This window comes from Schistocerca serialis, chromosome 11, assembly GCF_023864345.2.
Source record: "Schistocerca serialis cubense isolate TAMUIC-IGC-003099 chromosome 11, iqSchSeri2.2, whole genome shotgun sequence".
NCBI classification, from domain to species: Eukaryota; Metazoa; Arthropoda; class Insecta; order Orthoptera; family Acrididae; genus Schistocerca; species Schistocerca serialis.
The window spans coordinates 174,489,740-174,510,098 of NC_064648.1; the positions used below are offsets into that span (position 1 = coordinate 174,489,740).

Consider the following 20,359-nt stretch of genomic DNA (forward strand, 5'->3'; position numbering starts at 1 on the left):
ACTGCGTCGCCTTGGAGGTGATGATATCGTTCTTGTGTGCCTGCACCATGTGCCTGTTGCGAACACTCTGCTGCTCGAACCTGAGGCACAACCGGAAAGTTCTGTTACTTTTTATTTATTTATTCATTCGTTCGTTTATTTAATTTGCATGCAACCGGTGAAATTTGTGGCTCCTGCAATACTTAAATAATGGTAATGCAATAATTATGGCTGAAATATATGAAACACAAAACACCTTGGGCCATCTTATTACTATTTAACATATTTATTACTGTGGTGTGTGTACTGTACACACACCATCGGATTATTTGACTTGTCGCTCTAGGCGAGTGTCAGCAATAGGTCTCGTGGTCTACCGTGGCATGTTTATCTTCTGCCGTTAGGTCAGGCAATAGAAATGCCACTTGCACGCGTAGAGTAGCAGATTGACGGTGACCAACTTTAAACAGAACTTTATTAATTTTCACACACATTTATTAAAATAATAACAAGCATATTTACAACTGACAATCTGAAATTCCTTTGGTCTTGGTACGTTCATCTTATTCTCACATATCTCTGATACTTGACAAAGTGTCTATACATTTCTCTTCATGGCTATGTACAGTAATATGATAATCTTATTAGGCACAGACTGAAACTTGACTGCAGAGTAATGCAGACTGACTAATCGGAGATCTGTACACTCGTTATAATACCTCGCACGTCGAGGTATCACTGCGCGAGTGTGATCCGTGAGGAGAAAAGGTTCTACGTTAGCAGCAATCTCATTGGCTGCGAGACATATTAATACGCGGATCGGCGGAAGCAGAATTTGGTCCGTCTCTAAGACAGCGCCATCTCGTAGTGCGGAGACGGATGAGCGCTGCACCTGTGCTGTTGTGCTTAGCGGGGCGCGCTCTAGTGGGAAAGTTGTGTACACGTTGACTACACGGAACTATGTACACAACAATTACCCTAAACTTTCTGTGCTAGTGCTTCTAACTGAAAGGTCACATCATAATACATCAGTTTTCCAAATCAATATTCTATCAAAGAATATGAAAACTTTTCTCACACAGGCTAGAGATACTGGCCTCAGTATTGCTCGATTTGCACATTATCTACCCATATTTTCAAAAATTTTTTACAAATTGGGTAACCTAAAGTACTCTGTTACAATTAGGTGAAATATTTTCATTTGGTATACACAATTACTCATGTGGCTCATGTTTTACCACCAGGAGACAATTCGAGCACAAATTGCCATCCAGATACCCCTAAAATATTTTTTCATTTCCCCCGTCATCTTATCTTCAAGTAAATGCAAAGAATCTATAACTCTGTAGCATTACCGCGGTCAATTTTCAACTCACTTAATACTGTCAGTAAAAGAAAATGATTTAGATTTTCTTCTGGACCGGTTCCCTCCAGAATTATTTCTGTGTGTTGATAAGAAATGAAACCAAACTGTTGAACATCACCAAGAGGAATACATTACTGATTGTACTTTTCTAGCACCCTACAGAACTCAGTAACGCTGTCGTCTGTAAAATCAATCACTGACAAACAGTAATAAGCTCTATCAAACTTCTAGCTGTTCTAAGTTGACGCAAACACAGAAGTACTGTTCCAATTACTGAGAACAAATTACAAGTTGTTAATAGTTAGAAAAGGGAGAATCTGCAATAAAACATTATCACAACTGTGGGATAAGCACACAAACAGTCATCGAGGAACGCGATTACCACGCACACTGATGCACTGGACTGCACTCACGTGTTATCACAGAATACAGGGCAAAAAGTCTTTGGCTATATCACTGTTCTGACACTCAGGAATATGTGAACTAGGATCAGTAAAAAAGTGTATCGGAACCAAAAAAAGGAGAAAGTGGGACTATCATCTTCCAAAAGTAAAATACCAGGTGGTTATAATTAAACTTTTCGTATTTAACATGTTATAAAATGGAAACTAATTACCGTACGAGGACCAAACTTGGTAGCATTAATGTCCACAGTATAGGTTGCACAATTGCCACGCGCCATAGCGCCACTGTCCAGTTCCTAACTACAGCCACCAGGTGCCGCGGTCAGTCATCGTGATTCACAGTCTCACACACACCTGAACAGTCGCAGAGCACTTGTCGCCATGAGCTCGGATGAAAGGAGCAGGGCATTATCGGTGAAGTTCTATTATCAAAACAACAGTAATACTGCAGCTGCACTTCGGGAATATCACCAGCTGAAAGGATTACGTAAGAGCCCTCTTTCTCCACGTGCCATTTGGAGCACGACGTAGACATTCGAATCAACTCTGAAAGCTGGCAGTCGCTCCGGGAATAGGCCGACGACCGGTCACACCACAGGTGGTCGACGAAATCGCCGTCGCTACGGCAGACGACAGTGCGTGCAATTCCCGATCGTCGGGCAGTGCGCGTGCCGTGTCACGACAGTAGAACGTCCCGTGGTCCACTGTACGGAATATGCTTCCGACCTCTGTCAAACGTCGTTCGTACGAGATCCGTACTGTACGGCAGTTCGCACCACAGGACGCACGACGACGTTTCGAATTCGCTCTCCAGTTTATCGCGAGGATTGAAGTTGACGAGGGCTGGCCCCAGACTGTCTTACGGACAGACGAAGCTCGTTTTTCTCCGACAGGTGAGGTGAACACACACAACTGCCGAGTGTGGGGATTTTCACCTCCGGTCACTGTGCACGAAGTTCCTCTGTACAGTGAATGTGTCACCCTACGGCGCAGCTTCACGGCTACATTCACCGTCGGCCCGTTCTTTTTCGAACAGGTCGGTGCTCGAGTGTCAGAGACGTGCAGTGTGACCGGCCGGCGTTACTGTGATACGCTTCGCTAGCACGTCATACCCACCCTACAGGAGACAGACGCACCGAACTCGACAGTTTTTGGGCGAGGTGCGGCCCAACTGCTTGTTGCTCACAAAGTTCACCTGCTTCTCCAAAACACATACGGAAACAATCAAATTATCAGTCAATCATTTCCAAATGCTCGGCTGGCACGATCACCTGATCTCATTCCCTGTGATTTCTGGTTGTGGATTGGATTGTTTGGGGGCAAGAGACCAAACAGCGAGGTCATCGGTCTCATCGGATTAGGGAAGGACGGGGGAGGAAGTAGGCCGTGCCCTTTCAAAGGAACCATCCCGGCATTTGCCTGGAGTGATTATGGGAAATCACGGAAAACCTAAATAAGGATGGCCAGACGCGGGATTGAACCGTCGTCCTCCCGAATACGAGTCCAGTGTGCTAACCACTGCGCCACCTCGCTCGGTATGAGGAAGGAAGGCACTAACAGTTTAGACAAGCTAGGTATACAGGGTCAACTCCAAATCTACAGACAAAATTATGGAGATTTTATGCATACATACTGAAGCGGTGAGTTAAAATTTGTACCAAGATCGAGAATCGAATCCAGCTCTCCCGTTTACTAGGCAGGTTTGCTAGCCACCGAGTCACCTCGGCACAGCCGTTCACGCGACTGCACGGATCAGCCCGGAACTCCTTCCTCCTCGGCCCAAATTCTCACTGCCGTGCCAGTCTACTTTGAATTCATCCTTACACACAAAGAGATTTACTGAGGCTCTGCACGTTCTGGAATAGCACCACAGCATCGAACGTAAATGGGGCCTCCGGCCTGAAACTCAGGAGCAGGCACTTATACAAATGAAGTGACACAGTTTCAGAGACTTTACTTGTCTCACAAAAATACGATTTTACGTATACAGACTGAAGCAGAGAGTGAAAATTTGTACCGAGGCTCGCCGCTTCAGTCCGACTGACTGACTCCGTCACACTACGGTCCTCCGAGGACCTCGGCCTCCTCAATCGCAGATTTCCAATCGTCTCTGCCTTCGGCACGCCTGTGCCACCTTCTCGCTCCCACTGCTCTCGGGTCACCTTCCACATCCGGCCGTCTCACACGTGATCGTCCTCTCCTTCTACTACCAGGATGTCCCATCACCGTCTTCTTGTTTGGGAGCGTTTCTTCTGTCATACACTGGACATCTCCTAACCATCTTAGCCTTCCCATTTTGATTGAGGTTACCAAATCAGGTTCCTTGTACAGAGCCCTTATTTCTTCATTAGTCCTAATTATCCATATCTCTCCTCCTTTTACAGGACCAAAAATCTTCCTCAGCACTATCCTTTCCCATATATTCAGTTTCTTCCCCAAAACTTCTGCCAGAACCCGTGCCTCGCCGCCATACACGAGAACTGGTTTGATCACTGTATTGTAGAGTGTCAGCTTTAGTTTCCTACAATGGTTCTTACTTTGGAGCACTGTATACAGTGCTCTATACGATCTGTCGGCAGCCTCGATTCAGTTCGTTATATCTGCCTCCACTTTGTTTTCTGATGTTATTGCTGAGCCGAGATAAATAAACCTATCTACTCTTTCAAAGTTGTATCCTTCTAACTGTAGATCATCTGTGTTTCTTCTATCTCTCTCAGTTACCATATACTTAGATTTTGTCTCACTAGTTTCTAAACCGAAGTTCTCGACAGCAGCTCCCAACTCTTTGAAGGACGATGTGAATGCCTCCGTACTTCTATCACTTATTACTACATCTCACTTATTACTACATCGTCTGCATAGGCTAAAATTTGCAGAAGTCTATTGTAAATATGCCTCCTGTATTTGTGGTTACTGATCTTACTCCATTCTCTAATACCAGGTCGAACAGTACCGAGGTAACGGATCTCCCCATCTCATTCCTCCACCCGCCGGAACGATCTCGACAGACATCCCCGAACTTTAACCTGGCTTTTGCTGTTTTCCAGGGTCATCTTTGTTAATATTATTAGCTTCTCAGGAAATTTGAATGTCCGCATTGTCTTCCATAGTGCTGATCTTTTAACTCTGTCACAGGCCTAGTCTATAAAGAGAAGTACTAATCTTACGTTATATTCGTAAGACTTCTCCAGCATCATATGTACTGTAAAGTGGCTAGAGGACAAATGTAAGGATGTAGAGGCTTATCTCACTAGGGTAAGATGGATACTGCATACAAGAAAATTAAAGAGATCTTTGGGGAAAAGAGAACCACTTGTATGAACATCAAGAGCTCAGATGGAAACCCAGTTCTAAGCAAAGAAGGGAAAGCAGAAAGGTGGAAGGAGTATATAGAGGGTCTATACAAGGGCGATGTACTTGAGGACAATATTATGGAAATGGAAGAGGATGTAGGTGAAGATGAAATGGAAGATACGATACTGCGTGAAGAGTTTGACAGAGCACTGAAAGACCTGAGTCGAAACAAGGCCCCGGGAGTAGACAACATTCCATTAGAACTACTGACAGCCTTGGGAGAGCCAGTCCTGAAAAAACTCTACCATCTTGTGAGCAAGATGTACGAGAGAAGCGAAATGCCCTCAGACTTCAAGAAGAATATAATAATTCCAATCCCAAAGAAAGCAGGTGTTGACAGATGTGAAAATTTCCGACCTATCAGTTTAATAAGTTACAGCTGCAAAATACTAACGCGAATTCTTTACAGACGAATGGAAAAACTGGTAGAAATCGACCTCGGGGAAGATCAGTTTCGATTCCTTACAACTTATCTTAGAAGAAAGATTAAGGAAATGCAAACCTACTTTTCTAGCATTTGTAGACTTAGAGAAAGCTTTTGACAATGTTGACTGGAATACTCTCTTTCAAATTCTAAAGATGGCAGGGGTAAAATACAGGGAGCAAAAGGCTATTTACAATTTGTACAGAAACCAGATGGCAGTTATACGAGTCGAGGGGCATGAAAGAGAAGCAGTGGTTAGGAAGGGAGTGAGACAGGGTTGTAGCCTCTCCCCGATGTTATTCAATCTGTATATTGAGCAAGCAGTAAAGGAAACAAAAGAAAAGTTTGGAGTAGGAATTAAAATCCACGGAGAAGAAATAAAAACTTTGAGGTTCGCCGATGACATTGTAATTCTGTCAGAGACGGCAAAGGACTTGGAAGAGCAGTTGAACTGAATGGACAGTGTCTTGATAGGAGGATATAAGATGAACATCAACAAAAGTAAAATGAGGATAATGGAATGTAGTTGAGTTAAATCAGGTGATGCTGAGGGAATTAGATTAGGAAATGAGACACTTAAAGTAGTAAAGGAGTTTTGCTATTTGGGGAGCAAAATAACTGATGATGGTCGAAGTACAGAGGATATAAAATGTAGACTGGCAATGGCAAGGAAAGCGTTTCTGAAAAAGAGAAATTTGGTAACATCGAGTATAGATTTAAGTGTCAGGATGTCGTTTCTGAAAGTATTTGTGTGGAGAGTAGCCATGTATGGAAGTGAAACATGGACAATAAATAGTTTGGACAAGAAGAGAATAGAAGCTTTCGAAATGTGGTGCTACATAAGAATGCTGAAGATTAGATGGGCAGATCACATAACTAATGAGGTATTGAATAGAACTGGGGAGAAGAGGAGTTTGTGGCACAACTTGACAAGAAGAAGGAATCGGTTGGTAGGACATGTCCTGAGGCATCAAGGGATCACCAATTTAGTATTGGAGGGCAGCGTGGAGGATAAAAATCGTAGAGGGAGACCAAGAGATGAATACACTAAGCAGATTCAGAAGGATGTAGGCTGCAGTAGGTACTGGAAGATGAAGAAGCTTGCACAGGATAGAGTAGCATGGAGAGCTGCATCAAACCAGTCTCAGGACTGAAGACAACGACAACGACAACGACAACGACAACAGCAACAACTCGCCTAGAATCTTTTCTGCTCTTCTACTTACACTCCTCGTTACAGCCATAGAAAGGATTTTACAGACAATACTGAGCAGAGATATTCTTCGGTAGTTCTTACACTGCACGCATGATCCTTTCTTATGTATAGGGTAGATGGTTGCTAATGTCCAGTCCTCTGGTATTTTCTCTGTTTCCCAGGCCATTGTAATTATTTTACGTATCCTCCAAACTAATATTCCACCTCCGTGTTTTATCATCTACCCCATTACAGGGTCGTGTCCGGGAGCTCTGTTATTCCCGAGACACTTTATAATTACTCTTAACTCTTCTATAGATGGTGGTTCTGTGTCCACTGCATCACCATCTCCATCCACCTCTTGTTCTTCTTCAGTTTCTTCTCTAGCCCCTACACTTCTCTCTTCACTGATAATGTGTCTGTTTGGCAGTAACACTTCAAAATGTTGTGCCAATGTTTCTATTATTTTTCCTTTCCAACTATCAAATTTCCTGACTCATCTTTCAGTACATCCATCCTTGGCTGATATCCTCTTTATTTATCCCACCCTATAAAAGAATTTCCTCCTCTGCTTATTTTCAAAGTTCTTCTGTATTTCATCCATCCTTTCCCTTTCCTCTATTCTCTTTTTAATCCACACTAAATTCTTAGCTACCCTTCTCTTCTCTTAAAACATTGCCACATTATTTCGTTAAGGTCTCCGTAACATTCTTTGTCGAGGTCCGTTTCTATCATCTAGCGCCTTTGACGTCTCCTCGTCAGACCGTCAGTTTCTTTTCCGTTTTCCTCTTTCTCCGAGAACCTCCGTCTGTTCCCATCTTACCTCTCGCACTGCTGTAACACCAATTCGGTCTGTCGATAATTCCTCCTCGAGCTCCCTACTGGCTCTCGCCTGAAAGATTCTTCTCACAATCAGTGTTCCTATACACCAAAATTGTTGCCATCTGACGTGCCTCGGTTGTCGTAAGTCTGAGACAGTCCACTTCTCTCTGCGAATCGGTTGCCGAACAATGAGATTTTTTCAGATACAAGGGCGTCAGCACCACGTTCAATCCCCAACCTGGAGGACCCAGGTTTGTACCGGGTTTACTCCCTCAGGGAGATTGGCTTCACTGTGCCTCTAGAGCCCTGCCCTGTGTTGTAGGGAATTGAAAATGGCAAGGAAAAAGAAAGGACTCAGGATAGGACAGGACAGGAAACAGAATCGATAAGTCGTCGTGGGACACACCTCGTCCGGCTCCTCCACTTCGGCCTATCCGGCAAGCGTGACCCCGCCGGTAGCAACACTACTGTCGGCACAGCCCTCTGGATCCAGAACACGCAAACCTCCTCGCCCACACGGACAGTGTTACGTTAAGGCGGAGTCCCCCGAGGAGGCACCGCTTCAGTCTATATAGGGGAAGGCGGGGCAAGACGGGGAGGTGGGGTAAGACATGGAAGGGCTATAAGCTACAGTTAGAGTGCTGCCATCTGTGGATAGCTACGCCAACATGTTCAATACACAGGTCTCAGTGTGTCGACATTGCTGAACCTTAGTTTCGCAGCGGTTTCTGTGAGCTTTGCAAGGTACGTACAATTGTTATACTGATTTGCAATGTTTTACACCTTTCGAGATCCTAAAACATGTCTTTCGTGAACATTTGTCCAGACTGCATATATAGCACTGAACAGTACGTCTTATTAACAGTAAACTGCTGTGTCAGTAGTCAATGTTCACTAAATAGTGATCATGTAGACATAACATAACCTAACAGCATGGTAGGGTGCAAGATGCGGAACTTCCCCGTCTTGCTCCTACTATTTGTCGAACCATTACGTTCTTATCGTCTCATGTGTTTACCTCGCTGCGGGTTTTGAACACGTAAATTATAATATGAAGTTTATTCGGCAAAGCCTTCATTCATTCAGCTACGGCGGCCGGTGTGGCCGTGCGGTTCTAGGTGCTTCAGTCTGGAACCGCGTGACCGCTACGGTCGCAGGTTCGAATCCTGCTTCGGGTATGGATGTGTGTGGTGTCCTTAGGTTAGTTAGGTGTAAGTCGTTCTAAGTCTAGGGGACTGATGACCTCAGATGTTAAGTCCCATAGTGCTCAGAGCCATTCAGCTATAATGTCCACAGCAGTGAACAGGTTTTGGAAAACAGACATTTGGCCTGTAAACAGAAATGTGTTTCAGGAAAGTGATTACCTCCCTGTTCAACTACAGACATTCATAAAGCTCACACATCTGAAATTACAGAAACGGAAGACCAAATACCAGGGATGTTGTCAATATGTAAAACACCTGAACAATTAACAACTGATGGTCAAGCCTCTGTTTCATCTAACTTTCAGGTTACCAGCCCTGAAATGGTGTTAGCTATTCCAAAGGTTGATAAAAAAACCAAAAGGAAACCATCTAACAGGCGTGGAAAACCCATTGTTTTAACTGAATCTCCTTATAGGAGTGAACTATCTGAAGAAATTAAACGAATAGGAGTCCCCAAACGTGCTGCATGTAAACAAAAACTCTTCTCAAAGACGTTTAATAAACCTGGGATACCATCAAAAGGACATAATGACAACGTAAAAGAGACAAACGTTACTGACGTCTTAACCACCCCTTCATGCTCAAGGGATAATAAACTGAGGTCGAATGACAACAAGGAAGAGAGTGAATAATGTTTATACTGCTATGACCTCTCTGAAGGAGGCTGGATACAGTGTATTAGCTGCGGACACTGGGCCCACGACACTTGTGCAGGGATAGAAAGTGATGATGACGAGGCTGTCCACACTTGTGTACTATGTGAAAGTAAGAGGCCTAAATAAAACGTAATACCTGATCCTACAATTTGCAGAACCACGTTTCGAAACCTTATCGTCACATGATATTGTTATTCCAGTCCTTATTTAAGCTTTAGAGATGAATTCATGCTAGTTCCCCATCTTACCCCGCATATGGGGGCAAGATGGGGAATTGGTAGTTAATGTTTCAAATCGAGATATTTCTAACTAAATGTAACAAGTTTGCAGGTTTCTTTGCATGCTATTGTAATTCAATGGTTAAGTAAACTTATGATAATGAAATCTACTTGAATTTGTTTATTTTTGACCCTTTTGTAAGGGTTTAAAGTTAGCTTCCCCATATTGCCCCGCCTTCCCCTACATAAAATCGTATTGGTACGAGACCAGTAAAGTCTCTGAAACTGTGTCACTTCACCGGCAAAATTATGGAGGTCATTCGGGGATATTTTCTGCATATTTTGGTATAAGAATCCACATTCCTGTGACTCGTTACAAAGTAAAAATGTGATTCTTATTTAGCCAGTTTGTCGGCCCAGTTATCTTTTGTTTGTGTACCAAAAAATACAACACGATGACCCTCAGCCGGTGCAAAGGCAGAGCGGTGTGGGAACAACTCGGCACGGCTTACCCTGCGCATTCTGCGAAGACGTACACGAGGTGCACACCGACCACCGGTAAACCTACCCACACTGCCGTTCGTCACTATTAGCTGGAAAAACAAACCGGAGACGGAACCGAGCAGTAACGAACGCGAGCTCGAGTGCGAAGAGGTAAGGCGGGCAGTACTGCCGTCGAAGAGTGCCGCGAGCAGATGGAACGGCACGTACTTTCGACACTTTGGGAACATTCGGTGCTGTGCAGGTACGGAGATAAAGGGAGGTGAGAGGTCAAACAAAATGCAATTACTCTGTAAAAAGCCATCACAGACTGTGAGTCACTCAGACACTATCTCCGATACACGCCCGACAGAGTTCGGGTCCCCCGTAGTTTCGAATCTTTTCGAACGCACACGACAGCTAGGTATCCCCGCAGAACCACTCACCGGCACTCGCAGTAGAAGCAGACGTAGGGGTACAGGACGAACTTGCCGTCGGCACTCGCGGTCGCGCGCTGCAGCTCCAACTCGGTGGGGGGCTGCCTCGAACTCAGCTGCTGCCACACCCGCCTGGCGAGCTCCGTGTCGTACACGCGTCGCGGCCGGCCCGACGACGACGACCCGGCCTCGGTCTCGGGTTCGGATCGCGGGGCCGTCGGCTTCGGCGGCACGACTGGTGTCTGTCGGCTCCGACGGTGGTGGCTGGCGGAGTCACTGCAATCACAGATCTTACCTGAGTGCACACTTACGTAAAAAGAACCGATCGTTTACACCCCTTTTAGTATGTACCAAGTTTGTCCTTTTTCACAAGAACAATTAAAGTCTTTGGTGCAAAAACCACACAAGTTCAAATATTTATAATTGCAATTTTGATTTATTAGATTATTAGAAGAAAGATTAACGAAAGGCAAACCTATGTTTCTAGCATTTGTAGACTTAGAGAAAGCTTTTGACTATGTTGACTGGAATACCCTCTTTCAAATTCTGAAGGTGGCAGGGGTAAAATACAGGGAGCGAAAGACTATTTACAATTTGTACAGAAACCAGATGGCAGTTATAAGAGTCAAGGGACATGAAAGGGAAGCCGCGGTTGGGAAAGCAGTGAGACAGAATTGTAGCCTCTCCCCGATGTTGTTCAATACGTATATTGAGCAAGCAGTAAAGGAAACAAAAGAAACATTAGGAGTAGGTATTAAAATTCATGGAGAAGAAATAAAAATGTTGAGGGTCGCCGATGACATTGTAATTCTGTCGGAGACAGCAAAGGACTTGGAAGAGCAGTTGAACGGAATGGACAGTGTCTTGAAAGGAGGGTATAAGATAAACATCAACAAAAGCAAAACGAGGATAATGGAATGTAGTTGAATTAAATCAGGTGATGCTGAGGGAATTAGATTAGGAAATGAGACATTTGCAGTAGTAAAGCAGTTTTGCTACTTGGGAAGCAACATAACTGATGATGGTCAAAGAAGAGATGATATAAAATGTAGACTGGCAATGACAAGGAAAGCGTTTCCGAAGAAGTGAAATTTGTTAACATCGAGTATAGATTTAAGTGTCAGGAAGTCGTTTCTGAAAGTATTTGTATGGAGTGTAGCCATCTATGGAAGTGAAACGTGGACTATAAATAGGTTAGACAAGAAGAAAATAGAAGCTTTCGAAATGTGGTGCTACAGAAGAATGTTGAAGATTAGATGGGTAGAGCACATAACTAAGGAGGAGGTATTGAAGAGGATTGGGGAGAAGAGGAGTTTGTGGCACAACTTGACTAGAAGAAGGGATCGGTTGGTAGGACATGTTCTGAGGCGGCAAGGGACCACCAATTTAGTATTGGAGGGCAGCGTGGAGGGTAAAAATCGTAGAGGGAGACCAAGAGATGAATACACTAAGCAGATTCAGAAGGATGTAGGTTGCAGTAGGTACTGGGAGATGAAGAAGCTTGCACAGGATAGAGAGCTGCATCAAACCAGTCTCTGGACTGAAGACCATAACAACAACATGTGTGTATTTTTAATTTCAAAATTTTATATATTGCACATAAAATACAGGGCTATAAGTCAGTAACATTGTCTTATATAATTTCTCAAAATACACACCTTCTGAAGATGTCAAACTTTGCTTTTCAGTTTTCTCAGAATGTGTATTTTGTGACTTGCCTGTTTTTTGCAGCAAACCTTTCAATTACTTATTTTACAACATAGCCACTGACCAGCATTCTGGAGGAAGTGGGAGGGGTGAGGACAAAAGTTTCAACAATGACCACCTCATTTATCAAACAGGATTTCTGACCTGCAAATCATTTCTTTGTGAATGTTACTACATTCTCATTCTCATATTCCAAAAAATACTTTCTCATTCATCAAATGGAGCCCTATTTACTTCAAATTCTTGTCAAAACAGCCTCAACACAGTACTGACAAACAAGTGTATTGTGATGTGAAGATATTTTCTAAGACGAGAAGGATTGTGGTGACAAAGTGGACTATACCGACAGACTCTAGGCCTAGGTCGGATTGTCCAGCAGCAACTAGGCTGCGAACTGGCGAGGGCAATCATTTTCGGCACGAAGAAACTGTCAGTTACAGCTACCGGCTAGTCACTTCGGTTTTACATTATGCCCCAGCTGAACAATTTTTATCACTAAGCAAATACGAGGTGCATGAAAAAAGTAACGAGACTAACAATGCTGAGAGCGATCTGTCAGCACAGACCGGTGTGCCGATCCGTGCCAGAAAATCGATCCGAGCTTCAGTTCCGCACGATCCTCACGAGATTTTTGAGAGTGCCACCAGTGACGTTGTTTTTTGTTGTGCATTACGATAAAGGGACTGTGGAATTTACAGCAATGTTATGCCATCAAAATTGTGTTAAATTTGGGGAATCAGAAAGTATGACCTCTGATAAGTTGAAACAGGCCTATGGGAAACATTCCTTATCAAGAGCAGAAGTTTCCACTGGCAAAAATTATTTTTGGAAGGGCAAGAATAGGTTGAAGACGAATCTCGTTCAGGGAAACCCTCAAAGATAACGACAATGCCGATTTGATTTTTTGATAGCAGAGGTACTGTGCACAAGAATTCGTTCCTCCAGGTCGAACTGTCAACCAGGTGTTTTAGAAAGATGTTCTCGAAAGAATTGGGAAAAGTGGGGAACCAGTGAGACCGGACATTTCAGACGAGTGCGTGCTACAACGTGACAACACTCCGTGTCACACGGTTACTTCTATCACAGAATTTTTTACCTCGAAAGGCATTGCTGCTGTTCCACAGCCACCCTCTTCACCTGATCTGAGTCCTGATGTAATTTTGGCACTCTGCAGAATATTCGAAAGAATGTGACCTACATGTTGAAGGCTCTGGCAGTTGAAGCCTTTCAGCGCTGCTACCGAGACTGGGAAAAATGACTTCACGAGTGTACAGCTGCCAGAGGGAACTACTATGAATGGGACAATATTGTTGTTTGAGGAGAAGAGAAGAAGAAGAAGAATTTTAGTGGATAAAAAGCCACTGACCAAAAGCAGAATTTATAGAATTATAGGGAGTGACACATTGTCATTTCTCTCACATTGTCTTCCTTCAATTTTTTCTAAGTCAGGATCACCAATACTGAATTTCATGCATTATTTTCATCAACATCATCATCTCATATAAATATGAAAAGAAAAACAAAGTTTTGACAAAAGGTAAAGAGTACAGTTACGCATATGTTTGTGTCGACAACTCTCTACTAAAATAGAAGTATATTTCACTGCACAGTAGGATCATATTGCATAAAGAAATGTGTAATTATTTTGTCAAGAATGGCTGATGGGTGTACACACAAACATATTTTTTCAGCTATGGATGAAGCATTTTTTGGGGAATAATGGCACCACATCTACCAATAGCAACAGCGTATTGAAACAAGTGATATGGGAATGTGATGATAAATAGAAATCCACACTTAAAAATGCAATGTGATTGAAATGCTTACTGAACAAACGACACACGCTACACATCTACTGCAATAATCAAATTTACGCATCTCGAACCATACAGTTGATTGTGTGGGCAATGCGGAAGTGTGTACACACGTGGAGTGATGCACTGCTCTACCTACCCTGAGCCGGGTCCCTTCTCCGGCCGGTTGTTGAGGGCTCGGTCCAGCAGCCCTCCGAGAGCTGTCGAGATGTGCGTCTTCAGTCCCACCGATTCACTGCTGCCGTTCGGCGGCGCCGTCAACGTGGCGAAGTCGGTCGGCACCGCGCTGAAACACGGCAAGACTGATTTTGCTGCGATGTGCTGAGAAAAAATTCTGGCACCGAGTATACTAGACCTGTCAGAAGAAAGAGAATGGGGAATAGAGGAAAGAGTAGCAGATCTGAAGAAGATGAAATATCAACAGAGTGGCAAAACATAAAAACTGTACGAAATTTCTATGTACCCTCAAAAATCTGATAGAAAACTGTGCTGTATCAACTAGTTTTATACACACTTTTTAATTGTATATTTAATAAAGCTTTTCATCAAAGCTGTGGAACATAGCTTAAAGTAAATATTACACATAAATTGTTTTCTTAGTGATTCATTAACAGTGTGCTTCTGTGTGCTCCACCAAGCTGTCAATTTCTTTTTATTCACAATATTTCGACGAGTAAATCCAGAGGTAGGAAACACTGAGATGACTTTTGTTTCATGGAATATCATTTTGAGGTCTGAAGAACAGTAGAGCATCAAAGGGCATAGTCAGCAATGGGAGACAAGTCCGCTCCGTTCCGATGTCTCACTCCCCTACAGTTTTTGCTCTTTGCAGATCCTCTAGCATGGAAGTTATTCCCTGGTGTCTACTCACACACCCTGACACCTTGTTTCTTCTGCAAGTCAACATTCCCCACCCTCCTTCCTTCCCTGGGAGAATCTCCACACTTCTAATCTTACAGAGCCACTAAACTTTCACCATCGTTCAGTAATCTATACTACTATATAAAGATAAGATGTTTAATGTTGTTACCTAAAATCTAGACAATTTCTTGACGAATTTACTCCTGTTTTTCACACAGTATGCTCTAATAAACATTTGGACAGACATGGCCTACACATTTTTTTAAAATATACATAAGATGTAAATATCTGTAATACTACTGAATCCAACAATGCTTCACAACTAACTAACTCTCTCTCTCTCTCTCTCTCTCTCTCTCTCTCTCTCTCTCTCTCTCTCTCTCTCTCTCTCCTCCCCCCCACCCACCCAACCCCCACCCCACTCCCTCTCTCTCTCTTCACTCTCTCTGTCCACCTCCTTCTTGCTCCTATCTGTGTCCAATTTTCCCCTGTCCAATCAACCCTCTCAATCCATTTCCTCTTTCCTGCTCTCTCTGACATTGAGCCTTTTTTTATTCCCATTGCGAACAAAATCTTGATTGGGAACAGAAGTCGCTTAAAATGAATGGGTAAACTGGTCGGAATCGTCAGTAGTATGAGAGGCATCTCCTGCCGCTAACCCTGTGATTCGAGCAAAGTAGCCTACTGGACACTCATTCTGGAGGACGACGGTTCAAATCCACATCTTACTATCCAGATTTAGGTTTTCCATGATTTCCTTCCTTGTCCTTTAAATATACCGTCTCAGTCCTGTGAGCATAGTAGCTTCAATGGCAGTACTTTGCACAGTTTCAATCTGCAAATAGATAGGATTATGAAGTTTCCAATGATTCAGATCCTGCAGTAATATTCTAATCGTAAGCTGATAAATATGTAAAGCCATAAATACAACTTTCCCGTTTTGTGTTAAAGTGGACTGCGAGAAAAAAAATGAAACTACACACATTCACAGCACAGCATATTCTTTCTCACAGTTGGTTTTAAGAGAAAATAAGTACACTTTTGTTTAAGAAAATATACAACCTACATCCATCTGAACATTTATTAATCATGTAAAAATCTGAAGTTAGTCAGTCAAGCAAATTTTGACATTTTTTGTAAATTACATATACCCTACTTCCGTCATCGTGTAAAAATTTTGGTGTACATCGGTCGAGAACATTTCCAGTTTTTTGGTGATATTGTCTTTATACAGTAGCATCAATATAGATGTAAAGTGGAGATGTCATCCCCAAATATATCAAAAAGTTCTTCCTCAATTTGCTTCAAATTTTTCCACAATACTCTAACAAACACTCATGTAGATGAAAGCCATATATTCTTTAAAACAAAAATGCACGAGTTTTCTGTTAAAATAGATTGTGAGAAATGCTGTGAAAACTGCAGTTTTGTTTTCTTTCTCACATTCAGTTTTAATTACGATAGCATGGCATTTAAACCATTAGACAAATTGTTTCTCCCCCACATATATTCTTTTTCCATATACACAACTCTTAAAAAAATGTATACACAACAATGTGCTGTTTTATTTTCTTCCTTGCAAGCAGTTCTAACAGAAAGTAGAAAAGCTGTTCTTAGGGCTTATCGGCTAATGATTACACTGCTACTGTGGTCAGAATGAGATTTTCACTCTGCAGCAGAGTGTGCACTGATATGAAACTTCCTGGCAGATTAAAACTGCGTGCCGGACCGAGACTCGAACTCGAGACCTTCGCCCTTCATGAGCAAGTGCTCTCCCAACTGAGCTACCCAAGAACGACTCACGACCCGTCCTCACAGTTTTAATTCCACCAGTACCTCGTCTCCTACCTTACAAACTTAACAGAAGCTCTCCTGTGAACCTTGCAGTTTCATATCAGTGCACACTCCGCTGCAGAGTGAAAATATCATTCTGGAAACACCCCCCAGGCTGTGGCTAAGCCATGTCTCCACAATATCCTTTCTTTCAGGAGTGCTAGTTCTGCAGCGTTCGCAGGAGAGCTTCTGTAATGTTTGGAAGGTATCAGATGGTAGAGCAGTTGCCCGCAAAAGGCAAAGGTCCCGAGTTCGAGTCTCGGTCCGGTACACAGTTTTAATCTGTCAGGAAGCTGCTACTGTGGTATTCGAGTCATCCAAAACTTTGTAATCCTACCTGTTCGCAAATTAAAACTATGCAAAATATTGTCACTGAAGATAGTATCCTCACAGACCCAGCACCTGGATAGGTCTCTCTCATACCGTGTTACCAATGATCCCAACAAATTTATCCACTAATTTTAATCAACTTTAGTTCTCAATGAAAGTTTCAATAAAGAAAACTCAGAGTCGAAGCAGGGGTGATGGACAGAAAGAGAGGGAGGAGGAAATAGATATGGAAGGGGCAGGAGGGAGGGGGGCTGGAGGTGGAGGGGATGTGCCCCAGACATACATTCTCAGAAATTTATTTCTCATATTAATTCGTATGTTTGATTTCTATTGTAGAACGTCCTATCTTTGCCTACGCTACTCTGATTTCTTATGCTCCCCTCGCTTCATCCACCACTTGTCATTTTGCTTCCGAGTATTACATTATGTATTGAGAAAGTAAGGGAATGGGAAAGTGAAATTTTCTCAGTTCCTACAGCCCAGCATTGGTATCAACACGAGTCAGCTGCGAGGCACAAACATTTTGACACGGGCAGAATGGAAGGTCATTGACAACTCGTAAAGAGCAGAAATGATTCGGCCGTGGCAAACGACGTCAGAAAGCAGAGCCTCTCCTCGAGACCACAGATACTCCACTTCACCGAGACAGAGTCGTCGACGAGTAGGATCGACGGCATTCGTGTCGTTCGTATTCGGTTCTCCGAGTACCGTATAGTAATAGCTCGTGTCCGAGATTATTTCGGTACTGCCCGACGAGGTTACCACCGATGCGTAGCCACAGACGGTACGAGATGACCTCCGGTACCGGTCGGCACTGGCGAGGGTCCGGGAGCCCGACGACACCGTTCCGGTCTGGGCACAGACAATACACGAGTACAGCGCCCACTGCCGTCTCCCGGTAGAACTCCTGACAGGCTGCACTTCACTTTCCACACCAAGAGTGGCAATCCACTTACGAGAAGACACAGACGTCAGCACAGGGCTACGTCACGTATCTGAAGGAATAAATGAAGGAATATTTACTCCTTTATTGCACCTGGCAACCCCAGAAAGGTTCTTTGGATTTCATCCCGAGAAACAGTAGGGATTTCCAGTCCGAGAGTCGGCAACCCCTACACGGGGTCGCAACTGTCTTTAACCTCGTTACCGCTACCTCCGCCTCTCTCCAGTTACACCCTGTCCGTAAACTATCCGTTCGGTCGACAGCCCCCCCAGCCTCGGCGCCTCACCTGCCCGGGTGGTCCTCAGCGACGTGAGCCACCAGCGCGTCCCTCCCGACCAGCAGTTCGCGGCAGTGCGGGCAGACCAGCCGGGGCGGCGAGTCGGCAGGCGTACCCAGCGCGGAGGCCGCAACGCACTCGGACGGGCCGCTGACCGTGGAACAGTGATTTTTCCTTCCTGACAAAATGTAGCTCAAGTTCGTAATGCACAACTGATCGTTCAATAATTTGCACTTTATTCAGTTAGATCACTAACACTTCTCGAGAAATAATGTTTAAAGCATTCTAAATCTAGTTCACGTATTGTTTACTGTAGCCGATACTACTTATTTCTGTCAGTGTAGCGAGTAAAGAAGGAGTAAGTACCTTACTGTGTGAGTAAGGTTTCTCAACAAAATAGGTTTACTGTAAAACTTTTACATTATATTCCAATATTTTACTTTCCTGTTTCCATTTTGTAATTAGATGGACTTCTAAAATTACTCAGTACAAAAAAATTAGAAAATTCTTAATTTAATGAAGACAAATTTAGTTTCATTTGGAATCACAAACAACATCAGGAAACGAATCTAAATGTAAACAGTCGTGACGTCATGATCATTGAAAGCAATTTGTTGTTACAAAGCATTGCGTAGTATCCCTAAAGGTTTTCACACATTTTGCTGTTGGCAGACGCTTGAATGAGCACTGTGTTTTTGTTGTTGTATGTGGCCCATTTCCTTTGCAATTTAAGTTTCATTTTCGTTTTTTCCCCCCAGTTCATGTTTTATTGCTGCAGTATTACTCTGCAGTAGCAGGATACAGTAATATCCTTTGTTAGAGTATCGGTTCTTACCAGTCAAAATTACAAAAAATTAACTGAAAACTGAAACAATGAAAAATTCCTGGAATTCTCAAAATTCCCACATTTTTCCCAGTTTTCTTCTGGATGAAAAAATTCCCGGGTTTTTCCCGGAGCTCCCAGCTGTCCCAGGTCGTAAAGACCCTGTACATTTGTGTAGTGCCAGATACTCTGTATTAATTAATAAAAAAAAAAAGCATGTATCATTTCTACAATTATGATTGCAGTCCTTGGCTTTAAAAGAATGGAAAAAGCCAGATGGAATAACACCAATATGGTAAGGTTACGTTTTGCTCCTCACCACAAAGCCGGCCGAAGTGGCCGTGCGGTTAAAGGCTCTCCAGTCTGGAACCGCAAGACCGCTACGGTCGCAGGTTCGAATCCTGCCTCGGGCATGGATGTTTGTGATGTCCTTAGGTTAGTTAGGTTTAACTAGTTCTAAGTTCTAGGGACTAATGACCTCAGCAGTTGAGTCCCATAGTGCTCAGAGCCAATTAATTAATCCTCACCACAAAGAGGAGGCACTGAGTCAAAGAGCAGAGTCACAGACAGTCACAATGAAAGTGACTGCTAAAATATGGTCCTTCTCCTGAAATAGAAACCATGCAGGCATTTAGCTCTCTTCCTATCTCACAAATGGTGCACGCACACACATTAGCGCTCATGCACAAGTGCACTCCGCTCCTACCTGCACCAGTGCGTACACCACCGCGAGCACCCACGAGCCCGTGTGTGCACCGCCCCCCCCCCCCCCCCCCCCACACACACACACACACTCACAGAGAGAGAGAGAGAGAGAGAGAGAGAGAGAGAGAGAGAGAGAGAGAGAGTGTTCCATCAAAACTTAGAAGGGCTCAATTTGTTGCGTCACAACTGAAGTGAACAGCCCAGACTTTACATTCACAAATCACGGGAGAAAACCGGGGCTCCCAGTTGGCATGTTATGTGTAGCACAAATCACATTTGAGATAAACTTTATGGTGTACAATTGAACAAAAGATTACAGACAGAATCATACGTGGCTAAGTGCCAATGTTGAATAGAACCATTTACTAAAAGTGTTTCCGAGTACGTTAAAAATTACGTCAAAAATATTCAGTTCATATTATGTCGTACGGACTTATCCTCTGGTGAAACTCGAGCAGTGTTCAAAACATATTACTTCTGCAGGAGAAAGTCATTACATGTTCTCAGCATAAAGCCCATTGTAAGC

General features: G+C 43.4%; 1 protein-coding gene across 1 annotated transcript in view; it reads right to left on the reverse strand.

Moving 5' to 3' along the window:
• LOC126426758 (uncharacterized) overlaps positions 1-20,359 on the reverse strand; it is a 441,752-nt gene that overhangs the window by 357,420 nt on the left and 63,973 nt on the right. Inside the window, exons 7-9 of the mRNA XM_050088747.1 lie at positions 18,315-18,483; positions 14,201-14,347; positions 10,550-10,816 (exon numbers count right to left, since the gene is read on the reverse strand). Coding sequence (XP_049944704.1) covers positions 10,550-10,816; positions 14,201-14,347; positions 18,315-18,483 — 583 coding nt within the window. The remainder of the gene's footprint in view (positions 1-10,549; positions 10,817-14,200; positions 14,348-18,314; positions 18,484-20,359) is intronic.